The sequence below is a fragment of the Macaca thibetana genome, chromosome 20, assembly GCF_024542745.1.
Source record: "Macaca thibetana thibetana isolate TM-01 chromosome 20, ASM2454274v1, whole genome shotgun sequence".
Taxonomy (NCBI): domain Eukaryota; kingdom Metazoa; phylum Chordata; class Mammalia; order Primates; family Cercopithecidae; genus Macaca; species Macaca thibetana.
Genome location: NC_065597.1, coordinates 63743605 through 63761618, shown reverse-complemented (window position 1 = coordinate 63761618; position 18014 = coordinate 63743605). Strand labels below are relative to the sequence as shown.

Below are 18014 nucleotides of genomic sequence, written 5' to 3'. Positions count from 1 at the left end.
CTTGCCTCAGCCTCCCAAAGTGCTGGGATTACAGGCGTGAGCCACCACGCCTGACTCTGACTCTTACTCTTAATTCCCTTATCAGAAAATGGAAATTAAAGCAAGTAATGAATGTATAGTGCCTTTCTCAGGACCTGGAACATAGAGGACCAGGTGAAATTGTTATTTGTATCTTTTCTCATTTCCCCTGTTCCTTTTTAGCTTAATTTCCAAGGTGTCAAAAGGGATTTTGATTTTTTTTGTAGCTTTTGATATGCATTGCCACATCGCTTTTCAGTACTTCCTGCACCCATAAATTGTTACCAGTGGTGTGTACTTGATTTATCATAGGTTTACTCGCATTGGGGAATTTCACCTTAAATGTTTCTTGGAGGCTAGGTACGGTAGCTCATGCCTGTAATCCCAGCACTTTGGGAGGCCGAGGTGGGTGGATCACCTGAGGTCAGAAGTTTGAGACCAGCCTGAACAACATGGTGAAACCCCATCTCTACTAAAAGTACAAAAATCAGGTGGATGTGGTAGTGGGTGCCTGTAATCCCAGCTACGCGGGAGACTGAGGCAGGAGAATCACTTGAACCTGGGAGGCAGACGTTGCAATGAGCCAAGATCACGCCACTGTACTCCAGCCTGGGCGAGACTGAGACTCCATCTCAAAAAAAAAAAAAAGTTTCTTGGTTAATTTGTAGTTATATAATGGGGCCTTGTGGTAGTTATTAGTAAGGATATAATTTGCATTTCTCCAACCAGGAGGGAAGATATTCTTTCTTTCTTTTTTGAGATAGGACCTTGCTCTGTCGCTTAGGCTGGAGTGCAATGGTGTGATCAGTGCTTACTGCATGCAGCCTTGACCTATAGGCTCAAGTGATCCTCCAGCCTCAGTCTCCCTCATAACTTGGACTACAGGTGTGTGCCACCACACGCAGCTAATTTTTAGAAAAAACTTTTTTTTTGTTTTAGACGGAGTCTTGCTCTGTTGCCCAGTGCAGTGGTGCAATCTCTGCTCACTGCAAGCGCCGCCTCCTGGGTTCACGCCATTTTCCTGCCTCAACCTCTCGAGTAGCTGGGAGTACAGGCACCCGCCACCACGCCCAGCTAATTTTTTTTTGTATTTTTAGTAGAGATGGGGTTTCACCGTGTTTGCCAGGATGGTCTCGATCTTCTGACCTTGTGATCCGCCCGCCTTGGCCTCCCAAAGTGCTGGGATTACAGGTGTGAGCCACAATGCCCGGCCAGTTTAAAAAACCTTTTTGTAGGGACGGTGTTTCACTGTGTTACGCAGGCTGGTCTCAAACTCCTAGGCGCAAGCAATTCTCTTACCTCTACCTCCCAAAATTCCAAGATTACAGGTGTGAGCCACCATGCTTGGCCTCTTGTCTCTTTAAAGTTTTTGCACATTGCCATGTTAGTGTTTTTTTTTTTTTTTTTTTTTCTACAGCAAGAACTGGTGAACTGGGTTGGCCTCCTGTTTTGCAAATAAAGTTTTATTGGAACAAAGCCATATCTATTCATTTACTATTGTCTGTGGTTTCTTTCAGGCTACAATGGCAGAACTGAGTAACTGTGACAGAGAGTGTATGGCCTGCAAAGCCTAAAATATAAATATTTACTGTTTTGCTCTTTACGGAAAATGTTTGCCAATCCCTGCTCAAGAGAAATTTTTTTTTTTTTTTTTTTTTTTGAGATGGAATCTCACTCTGTTGCCCAGGCTGGAGTGCAGTGGTGCAATCTCGGCAACCTCCACCCCGTTGGGTTCAAGTGATTCTACTGCCTCAGCCTCCCAGTAGCTGAGATTACAGGTGGGCACCATCATGCCTGGCTAATTTTTGTATTTTCAGTGGAAACGGGGTTTCACCATTTTGGCCAGGCTGGTCTTTAACTCCTGACCGCCAGTGATCTGCCTGCCTCGGCCTCCCAAAGTGCTGGGATTACAGGCAGGAGCCATCACGCCCAGCCTGCTCTAGAGTAAACTGATGGTCCCCATTCTTTGCTCATTTATTTTGTCATTGATCTTGGACACCATAAGCCCACATGGATGGCCTGAGCCCATCTGTCTACATGCAGAGCCTGTTTCTTTCTGTTGTGTGGTGGCAGATAGTCTGTCCTTTTGTCCTGGGCCAGCTGTGCCACTTCACCGTACAATACTGGAACCAGCGCCCTGACTTTGGGGGAAGAACGATTGTCCATTTTATCTGTGCGTGTGCTAAGGCTAGAGCAGATGAAACCACCACCTCGCTCTGCCCATGACAGGAATGAGGCGGCTGCTGTGTCCTGGCCAGTCCTGGTCCTTTTTATTTAAAGTAGCCACTTGGGGAGCCACAGAAGTGAACTGCACCAGAATCTAGATTCAACAGCTGTTGAGTTCCTTCTGTGATGGGAGAGTTCATGAGGCTCCCGTCTATCCCGGAGAGCTCACAATGCATAATCCCTTCCACGACAGGGATGACACCAGCACTATGGCAGGACTGCAGGGCCATGGGAGCGCTGTGTGGGGAGACAGCAGTGTGCCCCTTGCGGGACCCTCTGCAGGAAGATTTCTCTGAGAAGGGAACCATTTGAGTCAGCCATCGGGAGGTAGTTTTTTCTTTGGTGGCACTTTGATGACGGAGCCCTTTTCTGTGCCGAGATTGAGCCATTCAAGGAGTGAGCCTGGTTTTGTGAAGGTTGGAAGGTACAAGGTTTGGGGTAAAATGTCGGGTCTGTCACCTCTGAGCTGTTCTTTGGGCAAATGATCAATGTCTCGTAGCCTCAGTTCCTTTGTCTGTTACACCAGGGTGGCCAGCCCCCACCTTCCAGATAGATATGAGGGTTAAACGTATGTCTCAGTATGGCGGATTGGCGGCAGACCTGGCCCCAGATGTGTTTTGTTTGGTTCATGCCGAGTTGGCTGGAACATTGTTCTAACAAGAGTATAATTAGGGGCCAACTAACTGACACAAAAAATCTGGATTTTCAGCCTCTCTTGAAAAACCAGGAGATGAGGCAATTACTGGTATTGCTGTGAGGTACTGTCTGCCAGTACTGGGTAGCAGCTGTCATCTCGAGAGGGGCACCTGCTCTGCTCTTGTGATCTGTGCCTTGCCAGCCCACCCCACTCATTTCTATCCCCCACCTTACCCCTTGGTTATTGCAGGGGTCCCTCTTGGTCTTGTATGTGCCCCGGGCATATATTGGGCAGCCCTTTCTGCCCCCTCCTCCTTTGCTTCTGCTTTCTTTCAGTTTCTTTATTTGGAATGGTTGTGGATTTTGGGGAGTGGGATGGGAATTAGACAATAGCAACAACGTTAAAGTCATCGTTGGGCTGGTAGCGCCAGGCATCCCAGATGCCTGCCAGTGTAACTGAGGATGAATTCTGCAGTGACAACAGGTTGATAATGTCCTTGTTCTCTGCAAGACTCTGTATGGGGCCTTGGTTAGACGGTGAGGGGAGATGGGAGCATGATTATGATGTGGGCCTGGTCTACGGCCTGCTGGGGAACTCTTACGTTTAACCGTCTAATTGCACGGTGGCTGTAAGGTCTACAAACACAGATACTATTGTTTTAATTTTTAACCTGCCATCCTTCATTATTTCTGCCAGGGCAGTGGGCTGTTAAATCCAGCCCAAGACCTGTTCGTTATACATTATCTATGGCTGTTTTTCACCCTGCAGTGGCAGAGTTGGGTAGTGACAGCAACCCTTTGGCCCACAAAGCCTAAAATGTTGACGGCGGGACTCTTTCCAGAAAAAGCTTGCTGACCCCCATTCTAGGGTATGCTAAAGGTACAGGTTCAGTGAAAATCAGAAACAAATCATGTGAGGCAGCCCACCGCAGATGCACACGCAGGGCTTAGAGAAATGCCGTGTTCATTGCAGTTTTGCAGGGCACATTGGATGAATCACATAACATCATTGTGTGTATCCTGTAATACTAGTAAGTCATTTATTGTGTATTCATCTGCGTTTCCAGATGCTCTAGCCACTGCATAGAAAATTCAGTGCGGGGTAAAGGAAATGAGAGCAAAAGGGCCAGAGCTAGGAACAGCAACTGAGGCAGGGGTGGCTGTCACAGAAGGCCTTTGCCGTGAGACTTGCCATCTCATGAGGGAAGAGCCATGCCAGGTAGGGGGAGATTGGGGTGCAGGAGGGGCCCGTGGAAGCGAGGCATGGTTTCTATTACATTTATTAATTTTATTTTATAAAAGTATAAATCTATGTAAATGTAAATATATGTAAATTTATTTATTTTTTTAAATTTCATTTTATTTTGTTTTGAGATGGAGTCTCACTCTGTTGCAGTGGTGTGATCTCGGCTCACTGCAACCTCCACCTCCCAGGTTCAAGTGATTCTCCAGCCTCAGCCTCCTGAGTAGCTGGGATAACAGGCGCCTGCCACCATACCTGGGTAATTTTTTGTATTATTATTATTATTTTTGAGATGGAGTTTTGCTCTTGTTGCCCAGGCTAGAGTGCAATGGCGCAATCTTGGCTCTCTGCAACCTCCGCCTCTTGGATTCAAGTGATTCTCCTGCCTCAGCTTCCCAAGTAGCTGGGATTATAGGCGTCTGTCATCATGCCTGGCTCATTTTTGTATTTTTAGTAGAGATGGGGTTTAACCATGTTGGCCAGGCTGGTCTCGAACTCCTGACCTCAGGTGATCCACCTGGCTAGGCCTCCCAAAATGCTGGGATAACAGGCGTGAGCCACTGCACCTGGCCAATTTTTTTGTATTTTTAGTAGAGATGGGGGTTTCACCATGTTGGCCAGGCTGGTTTCGAACTCTTGGCCCCAAGTCATCCACCTGCCTCTACCTCCCAAAGTGCTGGGATTACAAGCATGAGCCACCTCACCCAGCCGGGAGTAGCTTTTCTACTGTGTGATTCAATATGGGGACTGGGTTCTCCGTGCAGTTGCTTTGTCTAACCCTTGGGAGAATCCTACTGTAGTTGTTCGTTAGAATAGGAACATTTTCTCAGCCAACATCTACCTGTTGCAGTCCTTTTCATAAAAATATTGGGCCAAGAGTGGTGGCTTACACCTGTAATCTCAGCACATTGGGAGACTGAGGCAGGAGGATCGTTTGAGGCCAGGAGTTTGAGACCAGCCTGGGCAATGTAGCGAGACCCTCTCTTTACAAAACATACAAAATTAACCCAGTGTGGTGGTGCATGCCTGTAGTCCCAGCTACTTGGGAGGCTGAGGTGGGAGGACTGATTGAGCCCAGGAGTTGGAGGCCTCAGTGAGCTATGATCATGCCACTGTACTCCAGCCTGGGTGACAGAGCCAGACTCCATTTCTTAAATTTTTTTTTTTTTAATTGAGGTGAAATTCACAAAACAAAGAATTAACTGTTGTTCTAAAGCAAGCAGTTCACTAGTATTTAGTACATTTGCATTGTTGTGCAATCAGCACTCTTGTCTAGTTTCAAAACATTTTCATCACCCAAAGGAAACTCCATATCCATTAAGCAGTAGCTCCCCATCCCCCTACCGCCCCAGCCCCTGGCAACCACCTGTCTGCCTTCTGTCTATAGATTTCCTGTTCTGGTCCTTCCCAGTTTTGCAAGCGTGGCTAAGGTTCCCAGTTGTTCAGTGAAGGATGTCAGTGTGGTGTGTGGAAGGAGCACTTGCTTGAGAGTTAGGGAGAGCAGGGCTCAGCCTGCAATGCAGCACCTGCTTGACTGCCCTTGGGCAGAATTCCTTGTACACAGTGGGCACTCAGAGAGCATTGCCCTCTTTTTCTTTTCTTGCTTGTACCTGCTTAATGTGTTACAAAGATCTCACCAGGGAAATGTCTAGCATGACGTTGCCTCCACCGTGCTGCATGGAGAGGCAGCAAAATACCACTATTTAAATATCTGCATGGGCCAGGCATGGTGGCTCATGCCTGTAACCCCAGCACTTTGGAAGGCCCGGGTGGGTGGATCACTTGAGGTCAGGAGTTTGAGACCAGCCTGACCAACATGGCGAAACCCCATCTCTACTAAAAATACAAACAAACAAACAAACAAATGAGCCAGGCATGGTGGGGGACACCTGTAATCCCAGCTACTCAGGAGGCTGAGGTAGGAGAATTGCTTGAACCTGGGAGGTGGAGGCCTCAATGAGAAGAGATGGAGTCACTGTACTCCAGCCTGGGCGAAAAAAGCAAGACTCCATCTCATAAAAAAAAAAATATATATATATATATATATATGTGCGTGTGTGTATATATATGTGTGTGTATGTGTGTGTGTGTGTGTGTGTGTGTGTATATATGTGTGTGTGGGCTTGACTAAGGGGCTTGACCTCTGTGGAATGGGAACCAGTTTACTTGGAGCTCCAGGGTTGCGAAGGTTAAAGAAGGAATATAGCCAGAATGCCTGGTTGCATCCTGCTTGTTTTCCCCTCTCCACATGCCAGGGGTCCTCTTTCACCCTTTCATCTCCCAGGGCAGCAAACACAGGGGCCTGGATTGAATTGCTTTGCCTGGGCTTTGGAGAGAAGGTAGCTCGTTGAAACGACTTCTGGGAGCCAGAGGTCTTGATACCTTGGGGTAAGGGTTGCCAACAATGATGATAATGATGGCTAATTTTATTAAATGCTCGGTATATACCAGGCACTATTCTAGGTGCACAATACAATTTCCCTCATTTCATCATCCAAAGAGGTAGGTTCTCTGGTGAGCCTGAAGCAGGGGGGTTAAGTAACTTGCTCATGACCACATGGCTGGTAGAGTAGGATTCTAACCCGGGCTATCCTGTTCTTAATTTCTGCTCTTTCTCTCCAGGAGGTCACTGTAGCTTGAATGGCAACCCCAGGCAGAAGGCTAGAGGTTTGTGGTAAAAATTAATGAAGGACTCAAAGGACTGTAAACATTAAACATTAAATCCTGAGAGTTCTAAACACTGAAGACAAAGGCCGGGAGTGGTGACTCACGCCTGTAATCCCAGCACTTTGGAAGGCCAAGGCAGTCGGATCACCTGAGGTCAGGCATTTGAGAGCAGTCTGGCCAACATGGTGAAACCCTGTCTCTACTAAAAAGACAAAAATTAGCTGGGCGTGGTAGCAGGCGCCTGTAATCCCAGCTACTTGGGAGGCTGAGGCAGATAATTGCTTGAATCTGGGAGGCGGAGGTTGCAGTGAGCCGAGATGGTGCCATTGCACTCCAGCCTGGGCGACAGGAGTGAGACTCCACCTACAAACAAACAACAACAACAAGAAAACATTAAAGAGAGACCCAAGTAGGTGACTGATTTTCCCATGCACGTGAGGTTTCTGAGTAGAGTTAGGGGGTGTCAGCTGACTGCATTTCTCAGACAGGTTTGTGAATCCCTGGAGGTATTCCCTCGGGTGCCTTTCCATTTTCTGTTTTCATTTTGATGATGATCTAAATGAGAAATAAAAAGAAGCCTATTCTTGTTCACCTGGTTGCTGGCTGGGGGCTGCCCCTGGAGATGAGGAAGCAGGAAGATGGGATTTGATTGCTCCTGTGTGGCGAAGTGTTTGCAGAATTTGGAAGTGCTTGCTGAATTTGGAAGTGTTTGCTGAATTTGCAGTGGGCCACTGCTGCAGGTTGTGAAGGAGGTCGAGGGCGAGCAGGGCTTAGCAGCTGGCAGGTCCAGGATCCCATGGACTTGGAAGTGAATCCCTCCTCAGCCACTTCCCATGGGTCTGGTCCTGTAAAGGTATTTTCCTGAGTCGCAGTCCTCGCTACTGAGTGGAGCCACTTTTCCTTCTTTGTCAAGGATTTAATAGGTCATTTAATGACTTAGCCTCTGGTTGGGACTCAGTAGGTGGGCACATTCTTCCTGCTTCTCTCTGAGTGGTGTCAACATTTGAAGCTGGCAGATTCTTGTGGGCCCTGGCGGAGGTGCTGTATTCTCCACTGGATTCAAAGGGAGAAGGTAAGAAGGAGACTGGTAGCATCGATTGCTCTGCCTGCCTGTCTCTGCAGAGTTTCCATAGACTCTAGAGCTAGGAGAGCATGATCTCATGCAGAAACCAGTGGCCAAACAAGGGAAGTGACTGTCCCTATCACATGGCTAGCAAGCGGGCCAGGCAGGATGAGAGCTCAGGCCTTGTGACTTCCCGCTCAGTGCGCTCCACTGTTCCTCTCAGTTGATAAGCGGTCCTCAGACCACCTGTGCTCCCTGCAGCCTAGTAAAGCCCCTTCTCTCTCTCTTTACTTACTTATTTATTTATTTATTTATGAGACACTCTCACTCTGTTGCCCAGGCTGGAGTGCATTGGTGCAATCTTGGCTCACTGCAACCTCCATCTCCCAGGTTCAAGCGATTCTCCTGCCTCAGCCTTCTGAGTAGCTGGGACTAAAGGTGCTTGCCACCACACCTGGCTAGTTTTTGTATTTTTAGTAGAGATGGGGTTTTGCCATGTTCGTGAGGCTGGTCTTAAACTCCTGACTTCATGTGATCCGTCCGCCTTGGCCTCCCAAAGTTGCTGAGATTATAGATTTGAGCCATTGCTCCCGGCCGACCCCTTTCTCTTAAGCTCATTCAGGGATAAGTTGGCCACAGCTGCCCCTTCTGAGGTCAAGGTTGTCTCAGTTGAGAGCTGCTTGCCTGCAGAGAGAGATCACAGCCAGGAAGTGTGAGCCTCTGGCTTGAGACCTGCACAACCTCGGGTAGTTTTTATATAAAGAACAGGTTTTTCTTTTCTTCCCCTCACCCCATCATGAAAAGAGGCTTTGCAGAGTAAAGCAGAGGAGGCTGCGACATCTCATCCAGAACAAGAAGTAGGGCAAAATACTCTTAAAAAAAAAAAAAAAAGACACCTGGAGGATCATTGTGCATTTCAGGAAGGGTAGGTGCTAAATCTTTTTTTTTTTGTTGTTTGTTTTTTTGTTGAGACAGAGTCTCCCTGTGTCGCCCAGACTGGAGTGCAGTGGCCGGATCTCAGCTCACTGCAAGCTCCGCCTCCCAGGTTCACGCCATTCTCCTGCCTCAGCCTCCCGAGTAGCTGGGACTACAGGCGTCCGCCACCTCGCCCGGCTAGTTTTTGTATTTTTTAGTAGAGACGGGGTTTCACCGTGTTAGCCAGGATGGTCTCGATCTCCTGACCTTGTGATCCGCCCGTCTCGGCCTCCCAAAGTGCTGGGATTACAGGCTTGAGCCACCGCGCCCGGCCGGTGCTAAATCTTTGTTATTCAAGTGTGAAGGGAGTCAGCAGTATTAGCTCACCTGAGAGCTTATGAGAAACACAGAGTTGGCCGGGCGCGGTGGCTCATACCTGTAATCCCAGCACGTTGGGAGGCTGAGGTGGGTGGATCAAAAGGTCAGGAGTTCAAGACCAGCCTGGCCAACATGGTGAAACCCTGTCTCTACTAAAAATACAAAAAGTAGCTTGGCGTGGTGGTGTGTGCCTGTAATTCCAGCTATTCGGGAGGCTGAGGCAGGAGAATTGCTTGAACCTGGGAGGTGGAGGTTGCAGTGAGCCCAGATTGCACCACTGAACTCCAGCCTGGGCAACGGAGCAAGACTGTCTCAGAAAAAAAAAAAAAAGAGAAACACAGAATTAGGCCCGATTTGCAGCCTCCTGAATCAGAATCTGCCTTTTGGGCTGGGCGCGGTGGCTCACGCCTATTATCCCAGCTCTTTGGGAGGCTGAGGCAGGAGGATCACTTGAGCCCAGGAGTTCAAGAGCTGCTTGGGCAACCTCGTGAGACCCTGTCTTTATAAAAAATAAAAATAAATAAATTATCTGTGAGTGGTGCCCTATGCCTGTAGTCCCAGCTACTCGGAGGGCTGAGACAGGAGAGTGGATTGAGCCCAGGAGGTTGAGACTGCAGAGAGCTGTGATTGTGCCACTTACTCCAGCCTGGGTGATAGAGTTCCTGTCTCAGAAAAAACGCCAGCAAACAAATGGCTGCTTTTTAACAAGATCTCCAGGAGATCTGTGTGGACATCAAAGTTTGAGAAGAACTGCATTACAAAATTATCAGTAGGGAGATGAAAGAGATTTTTGTTTTCTTTGTATATTTTTTCCCGATTTGTTATTATTCTATTTTTTTCCCTACATGAATTGCTTTTACGATGAGAAAAAAATAACAAAGGCATTTCCAGTGCGGGGAACCCTGTCAAGTTTCCAGTTGATATTGCTCAAGGGCAGGTAGAGCTGTCGGGTCTCATACTTGGAAAAAGGAAGAAAGCAAGCCTGACTTTTCTATTCTGGTGTTAGGGAGGGAAGACCAGAATCCAAACCCTGGATTCTGGAACAAAGAGCGTGTGATTGATAGAGACAGGTGTCAAGAGGTGTCAGAGGACCTTGGCCAGATGGGTCTATAGCCATCCTGAGCAATGCCTTGAGATGCCTCATGGCTGGTGGGAATGGTGTCCAGGCTATTCTTGATCGAAACCTCTGCCAGAAAAAAATACTAATGGTATTTTTTTGAAGAGTCAGTTGTTTTACTGTGTGTCTGCTGACTGGTTTTATCACTAGGCCTGGAGGTAAGGCGGGATCCTTGGTATCGTGGTCCTAACACAGGCTTTAGAGGTCTTGAGTCAGAATTACTGTTTAACCAATTAGTATTAAAATTTCAACAGAGTCTAACCCCATTATCATGGCCCACATGATCCTATGTGACTGGTCTCTGCCTGCCTGTTTGATCTTTCCTTCCGTTTTTTTTTTTTTTTTTTTTTTTTTTTGCTTTTTGCTCAAACCACAGCAAACTTCCTTCTAGTCCTGGAAGACCAGAGCCAAGCTTGTCCTACCTCCGAGCCTCTCCCCTTGCTGCTTGCTCTGTCTGGAACGCTGGTCTGCCCTATCTTTCCATAGCTGCTCCTTCTCTTTTTTTTTTTTTGAGATGGAGTCTGGCTCTGTTGCCCAGGCTGGAGTGCAGTGGCTGGATCTCAGCTCACTGCAAGCCCTGCCTCCCGGGTTCACGCCATTTTCCTGCCTCAGCCTCCCAAGTAGCTGGGAGTACAGGCGCCCGCCACCTCGCCCGGCTAATTTTTTTTGTATTTTAGTAGAGACGGGGTTTCACCGTGTTAGCCAGGATGGTCTCCATCTCCTGACCTAGTGATCCGCCCGTCTCGGCCTCCCAAAGTGCTGGGATTACAGGCTTGAGCCACCCCGCCCGGCCTCCTTCTCTTTATAGAGGGCTCAGCTCACATGTCACCTGTGCAGAGAGGCCCTCGGGCTGCCTTGGCTAAAGCAGCCTTCTTGCTTCCTCCCTATCCCATCACTGTCTTTGTTTTTTCTTCTTAGTATGACTCTAACACTTTTTTGTTGATTAGTTTATTTTTATACTATTTTTTTTTGTTTGTTTTTGAGATAGGGTCTCACTCTGTCACCCAGGCCAGAGTGTAGTGGCACGATCTCAGCTCACTGCAACCTCTGCCTCCCGGGTTCAAGTGATCCTTCCACCTCTGCCTCGTGAACAGCTGGGACCACAGCTGTGTGCCACCATGCCCGGCTAAATTTTTTGTGTTTTTTTGGTAGATACAGGGCTTCGTCATGTTGCCCAACCTGGTCTCAAACTCCTGATCTCAAGCAATCCGCCTGCCTCGGCCTCCCAAAGCGTTGGGATTACAGGCGTGAACCACTGTGCCCAGCCTTCTAGTAGGATTTTTAGCTCCATGAGAAGATGGCTCTTTTACACCATTTAACTTGTATGTCCTCAGCTCTTAAAATATTGCCTCACACACACTAGAAGTTAAATAAATCCGGGTGGATCAACACACACAGTCAATTGACTTCTCCCAGCTTCAGCTTTCCCATCTGTGTTTGGGATCCTGGCTTGTAGGCTGGATGTGAAGATGAAGGGAGATATTGCATGCATAGTACTCAGCTTGGTTCCTGGCATGTAGGATGCGCCCAGCACATGGTGGTGGTTGTTATCAACCAGCTGGCCCTGGCTTGACCTGGAGGAATCACTGACCATCTCTGAGATAATGCCCTGCTGCTCCGCCCCGGTGCAGCCTACGTAGAGTTGCCCAGGACAGAAGCAGCCTGATGGCAATTCAACGCCTGCAGTGTGGAGCATCTGTCCTTATAACCTGAATTCCAGTATCCTTTGAAGTCAGTGTGCTCTGTGACTGGTGCATCTTAGTCCGTGGCTTTGTATCTTGCTTGGAGTCACTGGGCCTCTTGTGGAGATCAGGTGTGGCTCTGACAACTGTCCTCCTGGTGTTTTCAAGTGCCCTTTCCCCAGACCTTCTTAAATGGAAGTTCACTGTATGTCATATGTGTCAGTTGGGAATTCCTTTGGCTGCAAGTAACAGCTCAATGTGCCGTGGTGTGGACAAATATCGTTATTTATTTTGTGAGAGTTAGCTAGTTTCTAGTCTTGGCTTACCAACTCAGTGATATCAGGGCTGGTGTCTTTGTGATTTTCTAGGTCTTTCTCTGAAGCTCATGACTTCATGGTGGCAAAATGCTACTCGGGCTCCACCCAACATGTCTATGATTGAGGCATGAAGGATGGAAGACAGAATGATGCCCTTCATAGCTCTTCTTTCTATCAGAAAGGAATGACTTTCCCAGAACTTTCCCAGTACACTTCTGCTATCTATCTTCTCATTGGCCAGACCGCTTAAGTTCAACCTCAGCTGCTGAGAAGAGGAGTAATCAGGTTTTACAGCTTGGATTGCTGAAGGCGGCATGGGAAAAGGATGTTGGAGATGATAGTGAGAACAGCCAGTGAGCAGTTCCCACTGTACTGGGAAACTTGTATTTTATTTCAGGCTGCTGGTTGACAACTGGGGGCAGTTTTGATTCCCAGGGGACATTGGCATTACATGGAAACATTTTGGTATGACTCAGGGGTTCGTGTGTGCTAATGCCACGTAGTGTGTAGAGGCCAGGGATGCTGCTAAACATCCTACAATGTCAGTAGTGCCAAGGGTTGAGAAACCTTTAGACCATTGTAGACATGTTGTTCAGATTTGGGGAAAATTAGTTTACCTGTTTTCCTTTGATGTAGTAACAGGCAATAGCCAAACTTCATTGTAATGATACGGATTATTGGTACCTAGTCGTGCTATTGATTTGGTTAAAGATCAGTAGTAAAGGACTGGTCTGGTTGAGGACAGCCGTGTCCGAGTGTCAACGAGAACTAATTAAGCCTCATTGCATTTTAGGATCACAGAACAATGACAAAAGACAATTTCTGCTGGAGCGACTGCTGGATGCAGTGAAACAGGTAAGCAGAAAGCACACATTTGCCTTTTTGGTCAAGTAATAGTGTCAGATAATTAATGTAGGTCATTTCTTCCCTATAACATACACAGACTGACTCCCACTTTATACCTGGGAACAGTGAAGCGATCTAATCGTTTTCCCCAGGAAATGATAGAGCAGTGAACACAGTCAGAGTTGGGTTGGAGGAAGTCCTGTGTCTTGAATTTTGAAAGCCCTCTAGAGGACCCCCATCCTTCAGTGATGTCCCTTCAAGAAAGGCACTGAGCTGGGTGCGGTGGCTCACGCCTGTAATCCCAGCGCCTTGGGAGGTCAAGGTGACCGCATCACTTGAGGTCAGGAGTTCCAAACTAACCTGGCCAACATGGTGAAACCCTGTCTCTACTAAAAATACAAAAATTAGCTGGATGTGGTGGCAGGCACCTATAATCCCAGCTACTTGGGAGGCTGAGGCAGGAGAATTGATTGAACCTAGGAGGTGGAGGTTGCAGTGAGCCGAGATTGCCCCACTGCACTCCACCCTGGGCAACAGAATGAGACTTTGTCTCAAAAAAAAAAAAAAAAAAAAAAAAGGCATTGATGTGGGTTTCAAAGTCCCATTGTCTCATTTCCAAGCAGTTGTGTTTGAGGGCAACTCTGAGGGGTGAAGAGGTGGTGGTTTGGAGTTAGGACCCCTGAGCACAAGAAGGCTAGGACAAGGAGGAAGGAGGCCACGCCTGGGGTCCTCTGCTGCTGCCCCCAGCTGTGTGGACACTCCAGGTGGCTTTGCTGTGATTGATGTGATGCTGTTTCTGATGCTTGACTCTGGCTGGGCTTGGAAGCAAGCTTGGATGTGAGACTGGAATCTGCTTGCTGCATGTACCAGATGCATGCTACTGTTAGCTGTCACTGATCACACCTCCACTGTGTGCCAGGCGCTCTGCTAAGCACTTTATATTTAATCCTTCCAACAACACTGTGAGATTATAGTTCCTGCAGTTGGTTTCATTTTACAGCTGAAGAGACTGAAACTCAGAGGGATCCAATAACTTGCTCAAGGCGTCATAGTTAGTAAGCGGCAGAGCTAGGATCCAAATCTGGGAATTCTAGGAGCTCACTTTTTGGAAGGGGCAGTTGACAGTTATAATTATGTGTGTAATCACACTGTAGGGAGGTAAGTACTGTAATAGGGTTGTGTGTGAATTTTTTTTTGTTTTGTTTTTTAGAGATAAGGTCTTGCTGTTGTGTAGGCTGGAGCACAGTGGTACCATCATAGTTCATTGTAACCTCAAACTCCTGGGCTCAAGCAGTCCTCCCACCTTGGCCTTCTGAGTGGCTGGGACTACAGGTGCATGCCACCACATGTGGCTGGGGTGTATGTTGAGTATTGAAGCGAGCCCAGAGAATGCAGTATCTATGTAAGCCTTGAGGCATTGTGTGGTAGGAGGGACACAGGCTTTCTGCTCCGACGTAGCTGGAATTAAAGGCCAGCTTTACTTCTTCAGCTCTCTGTGTACAGGGACAGCTCACGCACCCTCCCTGAGCATCTCTCTGCTCTTCTGTAACTGGGTCACTTAATCTTTGTATGGCTTCTGAGGGAATTGGCTTGTTAAAGTAGGTAAAGGGCCTGGACAGAGCCTGGTCCTCTGTTAACATGGTAACATCTGGAGCCCATGTTGTTAGCTTGCTCTTTCTTTGCTGCAGAAATAGAAAATATAATAAGATGAGGAGGCAAGATGAACCACTTTAAAGGTAGCAGTTAGAGAGAAATAAAGTGGAGCTTATGCACAGAGCTTCTGCTGCTTTTTTTTTTTTTGGATGGAGTCGAGCTCTGTCGCCCGGGCTGGAGTGCAGTGGCGCAATCTCAGCTCACTGCAACTTCTGTCTCCTGGGCTCAAGTGATTCTCCTGCCTGAAACTCCTGAGTAGCTGGGACTACAGGTGCATGCCACCACACCTGGCTGACTTTTGTATTTTTTAGTGGAGGTGGGGTTTCACCATGTTGGCCAGGCTGATCTCGAACTCCTGACCTCGGGTGATCAGCCCACCTCGGCCTCCCTAACTGCTGGGATTACAGATGTGAGCCACTGCGCCTAGCCTGCTGTTATTATCATTATTATTATTATTGTTGTTGTTGTTATTTTGAGGGTTAAAGTGTTGCATATGACTTTTTTGCATGACTTTCAAAAATAAATTTTATTGATCTATAATTTACATATAACATAGCATTTTAAGTGTATAGTTTCATGTGTTTTGACAAATATATCATTTAAAATTATATATATACACACACATATACACGTACACACACACACACACACACACACACATATACAATGTAGTAGTATTGATGATAAGTTTAGGAACCCTGCAAGCCAGCTACCCATAGCAGAGATTCTATACCTTTTAAAGAAAAAGACAGTAGTAGGCCAGGCATGGTGGCTTACGCCTGTAATCCCAGTGCTTTGGGAAGTTGGGGCAGGAGGATGTCTTGAGGCCAGGAGTATGAGGGCAGCCTGGGCAACATAGTGAGAACCCTGTCTCTGCAAAAAATAAAAAATATGAGTTGGACCTGGTGGCACGTGCCTGTAATCCCAGCTACTTGGGAGGCTGAGGTGGGAGAATTGCTTGAGCCCAGGTATTCGAGGTTACCATGAGCTATGATGGCACCACTACCCTTCAGCCTGGTGACAGAGCGAGACCCCATTTTTTTTTTTTTTTGTTAAGAAAATTAGAATAGTGGATAATGGTGATGGTTGCTCAACATTGTGAATTGAAATTTACACCTAAAGATGGTTAAAATGGCAAAGTTTATGTTATCTATATTTTAATTTTACCAATTCAAAAAGTAGCCTGCAGGGCCAGGTACCGTGGCTCACGCCTGTAATCCCAGCACTTTGGGAGGCCAAGGTGGGCGATCACCTGAGGTCAGGAGTTCAAGACCAGCCTGACCAACCTGGAGAAACCCCATCTCTACTAAAAATACAAAAATTAGCCGGGCATAGTGGCACATGCCTGTATCCCAGCTACTTGGGAGTCTGAGGCAGGAGAATCACTTGAACCCGGGAGGGAGACGTTGCCGTGAGCTGAGATCGATCCATCACACTCCAGCCTGGGCAACAAGAGTGAAACTCTGTCTCAAAAAATAAAAAAAATGAAAATAAAAAAGAAGTAGCCTGCTTTCATTTTTACCCACCCTCAGTAAATTGTCATTCCGTACAACCCAATGACTCGTATGAGGCTTGATTTGTGCTGCTGTAATGTCATAGCCAGTCACGACAACTCTGGGGCTCGTCCAAAGGGGCCCATTCAGCGCAGGTTTGTGGAAGTTGTAATTATCTCCCGCGAAGAGCTCAGTGTGGTAGACAGTCAGCTGCCGACAGGCAGGAGCAGCTGCCTGGATAATGCACAGATGGCCGTGTGCTTTTGTTTTTCTGTTAGCAGTGTTTTCCCACAAGGCTTGCTTTTGTACAAGTGGGAGGTAAGGGTTTCCTTTAAGTGGCAGCTTCAAGGCTGAGGTGTGCACCTTCTTAAGTCTTGTGCTGATACCCAGGGGACAGGGACGTCCTCACTTGACGTGCAGAGCTTCTGGTCCCGTGTCCCCTCCCTGACCCTTAAGCCCTACGTGGGCTGTTGTGTGACGTTTTGAGCGTCGCATCCCAGCGGCTGATCTCAGCAGCTTCTTTTTCTGTGCAGTGCCAGATCCGCTTTGGAGGGAGAAAGGAGATCGCCTCGGATTCCGACAGCAGGTAAATATGTCGCTTCTAAAACCATTGACCATCGAGCTTGAAAAGGCGGCAGAAGGCGGCCGGCTTCTGTGCTCTGCCTCTGCAGCCAAGAGGTGCAGCGCTGAAATTTGAGTCAACCGTGGACTCTCTGTGCGGTGACTGCTCATCTCCCACACTCCACGTTTTCCATAATTCTCTTTCTAGGAATCTATTCGGAGGGAATTATTCGAGATACCTTTCCATATAAAATTATTTTCAGGGTAATTAATAATTATGAGAACTTGGATGCCTAAATACCCAGTAATTGGGAAATGGTTAATAAAATATAGTGCGTTAATAGGGTGGAATGTTATATAGCCATTAAGAGTAATGTTTATATGGAATTTGTTTTCAATGGAAAAATGCATGGGTAATAATTTAGAAATTACATAGATAGTAAAAAGGCATATGTTGTAAAAAGAGCAGGATCCGAAATTCTATGCATATGGAGTGGTCCTAGCTATGTTAGATAGCAACTCTGGCCAGAACACACTGAAATGTGGCCTAAGGTAGCAGTAGGGGTAAGAATACTGGGAATATTGCTTTCTGGTATTTTTCCTGTTTTTTATTGTGATCATGTGTTCCTTTTATGATAAAAAATAATTCCTAAAAATGGGCCAGGTGCGGTGGCTCATGCCTATAATCCCAGCATTTTGCGAGGCCGAGTCAGGTGGATCACTTGAGGTCAGGAGTTCGAGACCAGGCTGGCCAACATGGTGAAATCTCGTCTCTACTAAAAATACAAAAATTAGCTGAGTGTGGTGGTGCACGCCTGTAGTCCCAGAGACTTGGGAGGCTGAGGCAGGACAACCGCTTGAACCCAGGCTAATTTTGGGGAAAATTAAGGATTTAGGAGGTAGAGGTTGCAGTGAGCTGAGATCGCGCCACTACACTCCAGCCTGGGTGACAGAGTGACACAGGGTGAGCGTCTGTCTCAAAAAATAAAATTTGGCTGGGTGCAGTGGCTCATGCCTGTAATCCCAACACTTTGGGAGGTCGAGGCAGGTGGATCACGAGGTCAGGAGTTCGAGACCAGCCTGGCTAAGATGGTGAAACCCCTTGAGGCTTGATTTGTGCTGCTAAAAATACCAAAAATTAGCCGGGCTTGGTGGCGGGTGCCTATAATCCCAGCTACTCGGGAGGCTGAGGCAGGAGA

General features: G+C 47.4%; 1 protein-coding gene across 5 annotated transcripts in view; it reads left to right on the top strand.

The window, feature by feature from the left end:
* SNX29 (sorting nexin 29) overlaps positions 1 to 18014 on the top strand; it is a 586208-nt gene that overhangs the window by 10773 nt on the left and 557421 nt on the right. For 3 of the 5 annotated variants that reach the window (XM_050774079.1, XM_050774080.1, XM_050774083.1), the window contains exons 2-3: positions 13056 to 13117; positions 16788 to 16840. In XM_050774079.1, coding sequence (XP_050630036.1) covers positions 13056 to 13117; positions 16788 to 16840 — 115 coding nt within the window. Of the gene's footprint in view, positions 1 to 7076; positions 7200 to 13055; positions 13118 to 16787; positions 16841 to 18014 lie in introns of those variants that run through there. The other 2 variants (XM_050774082.1, XM_050774081.1) reach the window with 2 other exon arrangements.